This window comes from Saccopteryx bilineata, chromosome 2 (genome assembly GCF_036850765.1).
Source record: "Saccopteryx bilineata isolate mSacBil1 chromosome 2, mSacBil1_pri_phased_curated, whole genome shotgun sequence".
NCBI lineage: Eukaryota > Metazoa > Chordata > Mammalia > Chiroptera > Emballonuridae > Saccopteryx > Saccopteryx bilineata.
In genome coordinates, this window is record NC_089491.1 from 300,934,268 (window position 1) to 300,947,075 (window position 12,808).

The 12,808-nt window shown below is 34.8% G+C and overlaps 1 protein-coding gene across 1 annotated transcript in view; it reads right to left on the reverse strand.

Moving 5' to 3' along the window:
* Nucleotides 1-2,090: 2,090 nt before the first annotated feature.
* LOC136326085 (uncharacterized) overlaps nt 2,091-12,808 on the reverse strand; it is a 1,428,423-nt gene continuing 1,417,705 nt past the window's right edge. Inside the window, exons 11-16 of the mRNA XM_066261474.1 lie at nt 11,097-11,144; nt 10,234-10,281; nt 9,385-9,420; nt 5,037-5,075; nt 3,092-3,123; nt 2,091-2,232 (exon numbers count right to left, since the gene is read on the reverse strand). Coding sequence (XP_066117571.1) covers nt 2,215-2,232; nt 3,092-3,123; nt 5,037-5,075; nt 9,385-9,420; nt 10,234-10,281; nt 11,097-11,144 — 221 coding nt within the window. The 3' untranslated portion in view covers nt 2,091-2,214. The remainder of the gene's footprint in view (nt 2,233-3,091; nt 3,124-5,036; nt 5,076-9,384; nt 9,421-10,233; nt 10,282-11,096; nt 11,145-12,808) is intronic.

Genomic DNA, 12,808 nt, shown 5'->3' on the forward strand with positions numbered 1-12,808 from the left:
GGTGATCTCTTGTTGAAGCCTGAATCTTGGGCTCAAGGTTGCACCTTGTGCTTCCAGCCAATGACCTTTGGGCACAAGCAAGAGATCATGTGATCATGCCTATGATCCCACGCTCAAGTCAGTGACCCTATGCTCAAGTTGGTGAGCCTGGGCTCATCTGTATACACACTGATGTTTTAAGCAAAGAAAGTGAGAAACACAAAGTTATTTTGTTTTTCTTTCTTTAGAAGTTACTTTTTCCTGAACCTTTAGGAATTGTAAAAATAATCCACCAATATAATTTCCTATTCAGACAGCTGTGTACATGTTATTTTAAAAATATATTGTACTACAAATAGAGTTATATGTATATTGTGTATTCTAAAATATAAGATTTAAAATTCAAGTGAAGGAATTGTGAATATTTAAAAGATAATATACAAAAAGTTTGATTTTATTATTATTAAATTTAATACAGTGACATTGATAAATCAGATACATATGTTGAGGGAAAATACCTCCTGATTTTTTTTTTTTTTTTCTGAAGCTGGAAAGGGGAGAGACAGTGAGACAGACTCCCGCATGCGCCCGACCTGGATCCACCCGGCACGCCCTCCAGGGGCGACGCTCTGCCCACCAGGGCGCGATGTTCTGCCCCTCTGGGGCGTCGCTCTGCCGCAACCAGAGCCACTCTAGTACCTAGGGTAGAGGCCGAGGAGCCATTCCCAGCGCCCGGCCATCTTTGCTCCAATGGAGCCTTGGCTGCGGGAGGGAAGGACAGAGACAGAGGAAGGAAGGGGGGGGGGTGGTGGAGAAGCAAATGGGCGCTTCTCCTATGTGCCCTGGCCAGGAACCGAACCCGGGTCTCCCGCACGCCAGGCCGACGCTCTACCGCTGAGCCAACTGGCCAGGGCCTCTCCTGATTATTTTGACATTTGATTTTGCTGCATACCCCTCACCCGAAGTCAAATTGTCTTCCATCACCTTCTATCTGGTTTTCTTTGTGCCCCTCCCATCCCCCCCTCTCTCTTTTCTCTCCCAATCCCCCCAACACCCCCCTTCGTTACCATCACATTCTTGTCCATGTCTCTGAGTCTCATTTTTATGTCCCATCTATGCATGGATCCATATAGTTCTTAGGTTTTTCTGATTTACTTATTTCACACCGTATAATGTTATCAAGGTCCATCCATGTTATTGTAAATGATCTGATGTCATCAGTTAAAAAATTTTGAGCTTTTATGAGGGAAGAGTGTACCTTTATTACATAGCCGATACCCAAAAATTAATATAAAAGAATAATATATTATAAACCCCAAAATATAAAACCTCTTAAAAATATTAATTTTATTTTGAAGCTATCTCCAAAAGGACAAGCAAAAAGAAATTGCTGGCAATCCAATATTTTAATTTTGGTCTATGCTCCAGATTTATTTTAAATCTTTTATTACATTGTAAATTATTTTATTAAAATTTAAGTGTGATGTTTACAAATCTTATTCTCCTTAGGAGATATATCTTTGTACATTTTTCTACCCTAAATTCCTCCCTTTTCCTTTTTTATAGATTAACAAAGCAGATGAATTTAATGAAGTGCCTTGGTAATTGGCCCATTGCAGCAACTTTAAGTTTTACACAGTAAATTAATAGAACATAAGAAGCAAGTCAAATAGTGCTGCTCTTAATTCTCCAGTATGACATGTATAAATAACAACTCTAAATAAAAAAAAAATGAAATTGGGTATTTGAGCAAGACACCTATATAGTATCTTGCAGCTATTGAGTTATCCAAACATGGCTTTTTCCTAAAAATGACAGTGAATAGAGTTGTCAAAGTCTCCACAGTGAACAATTTAAAATTTAGTCCCGGACACCAATGCGCTGTAAAAATAGGATATACCTGGGGTGAGAAAGGCCCCAGAATGATCTATAATATACTGAAAAGCTTAACCTCAGACCCCACAGAAAGTTTTCTTACAGTCGTAGTAGCTAAAGCAACTCTGCACAGATTGCTCTTGTTATATTGATAGTAAAAGTAGGTGAAAATATTTTTAGTAAGGAAATGCAATTCTGACAGCACACTCACACAGGCACAGTTTTTAACAACACGATATAGAATGCTAACAAAATCTGCATGAAAGTATGTCAAGAAGGAAAACCACCAATATGTTCAAGAAACATGTTTAATTAATACATTCTTCATGACATGAAGACATTTGTACACACAGGTTCCAACTACTGCAATGCCAGGAACTACAAGAAAGCAGAAAACAAATGACATACTACTCTAAAATATAATTACCTAGTTTCAAAATCTAGCAGAAGAAACTAATATTGATTACATTTCAGTGTCCAGGAATGCTATTTTATTTAAACACATATACATTTATATTCCATCTGGATATTTCACTGTCTAAGTGCCATTCCCTGGAATCACTTAAAGAACCTTCAGGCCTGATCAGGCGGTGGCGCAGTGGATAGAGCACCGGGCTGGGATGCGGGGAACACAGGTTTGAGACCCCAAGGTCGCCAGCTTGAGTGTGGGCTCATCTAGCTTGAGCACAAAAGCTCACTAGCTTGGACCCCAGGTCGCTGCTCGAGCAAGGGGTTACTCAGTCTGCTGATGTATGGTCAAGGCACATTCGAGACAGCAATCAATGAACAGCTAAGGTGTCACAACAGAAACCTGATAGTGATGCTTCTCATGTCTCTCCATTCCTGTCTGTTTGTCCTTAATCTATCCCACTGTCTGAATCTCTCTCTGTCTGTGTAAAAAAAAAAAAAAAAAAAAAGAATCTTCAATAAGCCAGAGAAGAGTTCTTGCTTAACTTAGAATATTACTCAAAACATATTTGGGATGCAAACTCATATCACCAATCACCTTGAAAAAAAAATGTTATTTAGGATTTGTTACTAAGTGGACATATAGAATACAAATAAATACATAATCACCAACACAAGGTTGAATATCATACAAAGGTCTGATATTTCTAGACTAGTTTACTTAATTTCAAGCTATAAAAAATATAGAAACTAATCAACTCATTAAAAATGTACTTCTTCACATTAATACTTTGATTTAAGTATCATCCATGTTGGGGACACTACGTACCATAAGAACAGTCAAAGTTGTGAGCCGGACACCTGAGGAAAAAAAATCAGTTTCAGTAATTGAGCACATGTGTATCTACAGAGAGAAGATTCACTTTAATTTTCATCTATAAACTACAGCAAAGGATAAGTTTATCAATCTAGTTTTGTGTGACTGCTAGTGATTCCAGCTCATTTTGATCCCAGGACCCTTCTCATCTGATTCCAGGCTTAGAGTCTAACTTGTGAAATTCTTAATAGGAGCCTCACTTGTCAAGATTTTGTGCTCAGTCATCACATCAGAGTATAAAATTTAAAATTATTTTAAAAATAAAAAATTATTGTAAAAATTAGAATTCATTATATTAGAGGAAAATCATTTTAAGAATGTGTTATCTGGCCCTGGCCAGTTGGCTCAGCGGTAGAGCATCGGCCTGGCGTGAGGGGGACCCGGGTTCGATTCCCGTCCAGGGCACATAGGAGAAGCGCCCTTTTGCTTCTCCACCCCCCCCTTCCTTCCTCTCTGTCTCTCTCTTCCCCTCCCGCAGCCAAGGCTCCATTGGAGCAAAGATGGCCCGGGCGCTGAGGATGGCTCCTTGGCCTCTGCCCCAGGCGCTAGAGTGGCTCTGGTCGCTGCAGAGCGACGCCCTTCAGGGGCAGAGCATCACACCCTGGTGGGCAGAACGTCGCCCCTGGTGGGCATGCCGGGTGGATCCCGGTCGGGCGCATCAGGGGGGCTGTCTGACCGTCTCTCCCCGTTTCCAGCTTCAGAAATATACAAAAAAAAAAGAAAAAGAAAAAAAGAAAAAAAAATGTGTTATCTTATTGTAGTTCATTTAGTATTCAGTCTTTCATTTTTATGATTTGTTAGCAATTTCATTTATATTGTTCCCTTAAAGTGAGTCTGTGGACTAAGTTGTAAATGAAGTTCTGTTAATTGGTTACATAGACACATTTTGCAATGTCAGAAACAATATGTTATCTCATCATCAATCATTCTTCATGCATCCCACCCCCAAATTAAGACACGGTCTTAATTTCCAATACCAAGAACATTCTAAGAATGCAAATGAAACACCAGGATACATGGATAAATTACACATAGAAACTTAAACATGCATTTCTGACTATCCAGAGAGCAATAAATAATACCACGTAATCTTAATTCTTAGAAATGTCAGTTAGTATTATCTCTGCTTCTAAGCTGCCATAATTTTTATTATATTTCTACAAGTCAAAACATACAATGTTATGATTCCTTCTGACTTTTTTCTTTTACACAAAAATTATTAGATGTTTATTGTCTCAACATGACTTCAGATTTACAGGCACAATGACAGTTTAACCACAGTGTTCAGAGAGAAAATATAAGAGGCCTACGGTGCATTTTATAAAAAGGTTAACCTTACTAAAGTAGTCTAATGTAAATAAAAGTAGTACATATTTTTCTTCATTTATTCATCAAACATCCTTGTATTTCATTCAACTATCACAACTATACTCTATCATTTCCTTTAGTATATATTGTGTGAGCCTTGTGAGCCTACATAAAGTGTGCTCCACCAGCCTTTTTAAGACAAAAACTAATCCAATTTATGTGTATATAATGTATGAATAGAAAAACTTGATTTACAAGTTGCCAACACAAAAGAACACTGTCACCTGCAAAGCAGTTTTATGTATTATAACCTCCATATAAACACAGCAATTGAGAAAGCCACTTCATCCTATTAGGAATTCTCATTTGAGGCACCCTTAAAAACTGTATTATCTACATGTGTGCAGTCCTACTTCTGCTTATATTTGTCACGTTATCTCTACTCATAAAATAAGCATACATGCCATTATCACATTTGTGACAGGTTGTTTATCTAAGTACGGATAATTGAAATATGATATTTCCACTTAGAAGTCTAAGGTCTTATCAGGGAGGGGTATAAAAACCAAAATAATTTCTATATCTTTACCTAAATACTCAAATCGTTCAGCTGCTGATTTGTAATGTGCTAAAAAGAAGAAAAAAAATACAAATAATGTTAAAAAGAAGTAAAAAATAGTAAAGCTTATAGAATTCTAAATTAATAAGTTTTGATCTTTGCCTTTGTACAGAATCTCACATAATTTTATTTTCTTTACATAAATTATGTTAATGTTTCTCATTTAAAGTATTATCATAAAATATTATAAATTTATATTTAATGTCATAAGTCTTCTTCTCCAGTAAGATTTCCTGTGACAATATTCTGTGGTACAGCATGCAAATTTAACATTAGTGTATCGTTAATAATAGTCTATGGTGTAAAAGAAATTCTACTTACTATTAAAAGATACAGTTAGGCTTAATAAATTATGTAGAGGTTACTCTGTAATACAGTGAAATTTCAACATAATCAGGCCCATTTATGAAAAATCCATAGCTAACATCATGCTTAAAAGTGAAAGACTGAAAGTTTTCCCCTTAAGATCAGGACAAGACAGGATAACCATGTTTGCCACTTCTATTCAATATAATAGTGAAAGTTACAATTAGAGAATCAGGCAAGAAAAAAAAGCATCCAAATTAGGAAAGAAGAAATAAATTATCTCTGTTCTACATGACATGATTTTTTGAAGTATAAAACTGTAAAGATTATACTCATATGCAGGCACTCACATCATTCACCTGTTGCAACTAATAAATACATTTTATTAAAGTTACAGTCCACAGAATTGACAAGTAAAAATCAGATGCATTTCTATACAGTAACAATGAGGAAATCAAATAAAAGTGTAAAAGAAAAAACACAGTTTAGTTACAATAGGATTCAAAAAGAGTAAACTACTTAGGAAGAAAACTTAACTATGTTGCTGAAAGACTTCTACACTGGAAACTATAAAACATTGCTGAAAGAAACAGAAGATAATATAAATAAATATAAAGACATCCTTTGTTCATACATTTGAAGACTTTATATAGTAAAGATGTTAAACTACACAAAGCAATCTACAGATTATACACAACCCACATCAACATCTTGAATATACATTTTGCAAAAAATAGGAAAATCTATATGTACTTCAGATGAGATCTCAGGGATCAGAAATATACAAGACAATCTTAAAATGGAAGAGCAGAGTTGAAAAAACTCACATTACCTGATTTTAAATGTACTCAAAAGCTACAATAATCAAAACACAGTGGTATAGGCATAAATACGGACACACCAATGGAATAGAATACAGAGCCCACCAATAAAGCTTCACATATATGGTCAAATGATTGAATGAAAGGGTGCAAAGAACATTACATTAGGAAAGGCCAATCTTTCAACAAATGGTTCTTAGAAAACTGGATATGTACATACAATTCATGAAGTTTGATCCTTATTCTTACATCATATACAGAAATGAATTCAAAATGGGTCAAAGAACTAAATAAGAGCTAAAAGTATAACACTCTTAGAAAAACACATAATGGACAAGCTTCATGATGATAAGTCTGACAATGATTTCTTGGGTGTGACACCAAATGCCCAAGTGACAGAGAAAAACATAGATAAATTGGACTTCACCAAATTTATAAACAATAATCAATAGAGTGAAAAGGCAATCCATAGAATAAAAGAAAACACCGGCAAAGAATACATCTGAGAAGGAATTAATATCCAAAATGCATAATGAACTCCTAAAACTTAATAATGGAAAAAACCCCAAATAAAAATATGCAAAGGACATGAATAGATATTTTCCCAAAGGAGATATACAAAACACCAAGAAGCACAGGAAATATGACCACTAATCAATAAAAACCACAATGCAAATAAAAATCACAGCGAGATACATTAGAATGACTAGTATCAAAAACAGGAAATAACATGTATTGGTAAAGAGGTGGGGAAATTGGAACTTCCTGCATCACTGATGGAAATGTCAAATGATGCAGTTGCTATGGAGACCATGTGGCTGTTCCTCAAAAAGTAAACAGAGAATACCCACATAACCCTGCAGCTCTACTCCTGGGTGTGTACCCCAAATTGAAAACAGGCCTCAAACAGGTCCTAAAATGCCAATATTCAGAGAAGCATATTCAGAATAGCCAAAAGTTTAAACAATCCACGTGTCTATCATCAGTGAATGGATAAAAAAATGTGGTATATACAAACAATGGAATATTACTCAATCATAAAAAGGAATAGAGTTCTGATACATGCTACAGGGTAGATGAACCTTGAAAGCCTTACACTAAGTGAAATAAGCCAGAAGTGATTGCAGTTCTGTGAAGTTCTTAAGGTAGTCAATTCCCAGAAAATTAAATAGCAATTGTCAGGTTGGGCAGGGGCCCGGGCGGCTGGAAAATTGTTGTTTAATGTGTATAATGTTTCAATTTTAGTTTTGGATGTACAGAAGTGATGGCTGCACAACAGTGGGAATGTACCTAATGCCCCTGACATGTACCCATGAAATTGGTTAAGTGGTAAAAATAAAATAAAAGTAGATCTGTAATAATTAGCATAGAAAGTGGCTTGAACATTTCTGAAAAAGCAGTGCTCTGACAGATATTAAAACATATCATAGCAGTACAAGAAAGCATAAAAGATGTAGTGTAGGCAGAGTTCAAGGGAAGAGAGACGAGAAGAACACGTATGAATTTAATGTATGATAAAAACTGGCACTTCAAACATTTGGAGAGAAGATAGAAAGTGTACATACCAACGTCAGATGTAACAATGATTTAAGTGCAAAGAATGCAATAAAAACATGTGGTTGAAATTTTTATATGATTTCAGCATGGGGATGAACTCCAGTTTTTACAAAAAAGACTGAATACACGTAGCCACTAGAAAGAGAAACTGATACATCCAACTACCTATTAATGAAAAATTTCAGCACATATAAATATTACGGATAGAAAATGTTAAATAAATATGGTATATATTGAAGCCATCATTAAAAATGTGGTAATAGGCCCTGGCCGGTTGGCTCAGTGGTGGATTGTCGGCCTGGTGTGCGGGAGTCCTGGGTTCGCTTCCAGCCAGGGCACACAGGGGAGGTGCCCGTCTACTTCTCCAGCCCTCCCCCTGTCCTTCATCTCTGTCTTGCTCTTGCCCTCCTGCAACCAACGCTCTATTGGAATAGAGATGGCTCAGGTGCTGAGGATGGCTCTGTGGCCTCTGTGTTGGGTGTTAGAGTGGCTCTGGTTTCAACAGAGCGACGCCCTAGATGGGCAGAGCTTCGCCCCCCTGGTGGGCATGCCTGGTTGATTCCGGTTGGGTGCTTGCGGGAGTCTGTCCGGCTGCCTCCTCGTTTCCAACTTTGGAGGAATCCAAAAAAAAAATGTGGGAATAAATGTAAATATAATCCCAATATAAGATATTAAATGTAAAATATGTAAGTTTAGAAAAATATGAACAGCATGATTCAATTTTTGGTTACCAACAACAACAAAAAAGAACACTGAAATATGTGTATGTATATGCATAGAGGAATATTAATGTACAGAAGCAGATAAAAAGACACCTAAACTATTAAGTGATATTTTTTAAGTGCGAGGAGGGGAAATTGTGTGACGAACTCTCATATACACTCCTACTGGGATCCACTCATCAATTCTTGCCTGGGGCTGATGATCCATTACTGAGCTATTTTCAGCACCTAAGGCCAATGCTGGAACTAACCAGCTATCCTCAGCACTGAGGGTCCATGCTTGAACCAAGTGAGCCACTGGTTGCAGGATAAGAAGAGGAAGAAAAAAAAAAGAAGAGGAAGAGGGAGAGGTGAAGAGAGGGAGAGGGAGGAGAAGAGAAGGGCATAGTTTCTTCTCTTGTGTACCCTAACAGGGAATTGAACCTTGGACATCCATATGCCAGGCCAACACTCTATCCACTGAGCCTACCAGCCAGAGCTACTATTAAGAGATTAACTCAGATAATGAATTAGAGAAAGAGAAGACAATATTTAGTTCTGTAAATTTTTGTAATATTTTAATTTTTATGAATTTATATTTGTGCACTATTTGCATAATTAAAAATTATATAAACTATATCCAAACATATAAACTCTTAAAAATATACTCACTAAAAAATAAGGCAATGAAAACTAGTTACAATGTTCACTTCATGTTAAAAAGTTTTGAAATCTTAATGAATTCTGTCAAATCAATGAAAAAACATTTTAGAAACGTAATTAAAAAATGAGTGAAGAACAAGAATAAATAAAAGTGGGCCAAAACAAGTTTAACTTCATTTATACTTAAATAAGTGCTACTTTACACATAAAATTATTTTCATCACCTTATGAAGTTATTAACAATATGAATAGGATAAAGAGTTACTGGACCTGGTTTAGTTGTTTTTGGAACAGTAGGCTTGACACCTGGAAACATGAAATTGATTCCATTTACCAACAATACAAAATTAGAGATTTAATTTGATTTATCTTTTAAAAAAAGATTATTTCTCTAAATGGAAAACACATTTATTTTCTTATCTTTACAATTTCTTTTCTGATAAGTTAGCTAAATATATATCTATACAAGTACATATGGAATTTGCATAAGACTGTTTTGTATTCTAGAAAGGAAATCCAGAAATTAAGTAATAAAAATCATAAAAATAATGATTTCAAAATGAACATATGTATTTCTAAGAAATTAACTGTCCAATTTGTATCATGCTACATAGTTTTTATCCTTTTGTTTTCTGCTTAGTATTTCACTGTTTTCCACACTAGAACAATTATATCTACCTTATCATCATTAAATGGTACTACGGATTCGTTTTGTTTAATTTTCTCTAACCGATAAAAGATATTTTACAGTCACGTGAGGAATTTTAATATTTGATAATTAAGAAAAGATCCTTGTAGTTTATCGTTTTTATAAACATTTCCTCACAATTCTCTCTTCTTTGAAACACTAGAAGGAAGTATCAGTGTTTTATAAATCCTTTAAGATACAGTTATGGTTAACTCATTTAAAAGAGCATGTCAACAAACACGGTATCCCACAGTGCATATGCTCATGAGGACCATGTGAGTAAACACGGGTGGGTCAATGAATGTAAACTTCACATGCAATCTTAATGTATCTGTCCACCAAAAGCCACCTGTTTCCCCACAAAACATTCATTTTTACCCAATACCTTATGACATTATTAACAATATGAATAGAATAAAGAGTTACTGGACCTGGTTTGCTTGAAACTGGAGTTGTTTTTGGAACAGCAGGCGTAACTCCTGGAAACATGGAATTTATTACATTTAATAACAATACAAAATTAGAGATTTAATTTGATTTATCTTTTTTAAAAAAGATTATTTCTCTAAATGGAAAACACATTTATTTTCTTATCTTTACAATTTCCCTTCTTGGAAGTTAGCTAAATATATATCTGTACAAGTACATATGAATTTTACCTAAGAATGCTTTGGATTCTAGAATGGAAATTCAGAAATTAAGTAATAAAAATCTTAAAATTAATGTATTCAAAATAAACATATGTATCTCTAAGAAACTAACTGTCCAATTTATATCATACTACAATACATATTTTTAATCCTTTGTTTTTCTGCTTAGTATTTCACTGTTTTCCACACTAGAACAATTATATCTACCTTATCATCATTAAATGGTAGTACGGATTTGTTTTGTTTAGTTTTCTCTAACCGATAAAAGATATTTGACAGCCACGTGAGGAATTTTAATTTTTGATAATTAAGAAAAGATCCCTGTAGTTTATTGTTTTTATAAACATTTCCTCACAATTCTCTCTTCGTTGAAACACTAGAAGTATCAGTGTTTTATAAATCCTTTATGATACAGTTATGGTTAACTCATTTAAAAGAGCAGATCAACAAACCCGGTATCCCACAGTGCATATGCTCATGAGGACCATGTGAGTAAACACGGGTGGGTCGATGAATGTAAACTTCACATGCAATCTTAATGTATCTGTCCACCAAAAGCCATCTGTTTCCCCACAAAACATTCATTTTTACCCATCACCTTATGACATTATTAACAATATGAATAGAATAAAGAGTTACTGGACCTGGTTTGCTTGAAACTGGAGTTGTGTCTGGAACAGTAGGCGTAACTCCTGAAAACATGGAATTGATTACATTTAATAACAATACAAAATTAGAGATTTAATTTGATTTATCTTTTTAAAAAAAGATTATTTTTCTAAATGGAAAACACATTTATTTTCTTATCTTTACAATTTCTCTTCTGGGAAGTTAGCTAAATATATATCTATACAAGTACATATGAATTTTACATAAGAATGTTTTTATTCTAGAATGGAAATCCAGAAATTAAGTAATAAAAATCTTAAAATTAATGTATTCAAAATAAACATATGTATCTCTAAGAAACTAACTGTCTAATTTCTATCACACTACATACTTTTTATTATTTTATTTTCTGTTTAATACTTCACAGTTTTTCATATTAAAAAAATGATATCTATCTTGTCATCATTCTATGTTACTATGGATCCTTTTTTCATAGTCTTTCCTAAATGATGATAAAATATGATTGACAGTCTAATGAGGAATTTTTATTTTTGATTTTAAGAAAAGAACCCTGTAGTTTATGCTCCTTATATACATATCCTCACAATCCTCTCTTCTTTGAAACACTAGATATATCTGTTCTTTTATACATCCTTTATGAAATACTTACTGTTACCTCTTTTGAAAGAGCATATTAATAAACCCAGTATTCCACAGTGCATATGCTCACTAGGACCATGTGAGTAAACACAGGTGAGTCAATGAATTTAAATGTCACAAGAGTCTTAATGTATCAATCCACCAAAAAAGCATTAGTTTCCCTCTAAAACCTTATAACATGCAACTAAAGTACTCAAGGAAGCTACCGGTTTCCAGGTATAGAGGAATTATATAAAGGTGTTGTAATTACCATGTTAATTAGATGGTAACTCCCCTTATTCCTTTAAAATATTAGGACAACAGAAAATATACAAACAAACAAGAGCTAGTCATTTAAATTTGAGATCAATACCCTTATGTTTAACAGGAAACTAAGTCCAAAGAAATGATGTTACTATAATAAGGAGAGCCAAACTAAGATCTTGTGTGAGGACTGCTCAGGCTAAGCTCTTCCCAATACAGTCCCCTCTTGTCCACATGGAACAAGATACTCATCCCTGCCCGGGAAACTGGATAATACTGAATCATATTATATATGATGTTTTATTGTATATACACATTTATAATAAAGTTTAATTCATAAATTTGGGAAGATAAGCGATAAACAACTACTAATAAAATGGAATAATTATAATAATCTCCTATAATAAAAATATGTGATATTCTTCTCAGAATATCATATTGCATTGCACGCTCCCTCCTCCTAGTGATGATGTGAGATGATACGGTGCCCACATGATGCGAAGTGAGGTGAATACACTGAGCCAAGGGATGATTCTCGTCTTAGGTGGGAAATAGTGGGACAGTGTGAGAAGTCATCATGCCACTCAGAATGGCAAGTAACTTATACTTATGAATTACTCTTTCCTGTTATTTGCATTAAATATTTCCACACCAGACTTGCAGACAATTGAAACTACAGAAAGGTAAACTGCAGATAAGTGGTGACTGCTGTATAGCTCTTGCCCCTTGTTCCTGCTGAAATCAAAGAGAAGCCAGAGATTGGAATACAGAAAAATAATTCCATCCACCATGTCAAAATCACCTCCAAAGCAGAGCAGCTGATGAGTAGTCCATCCATGAAGTC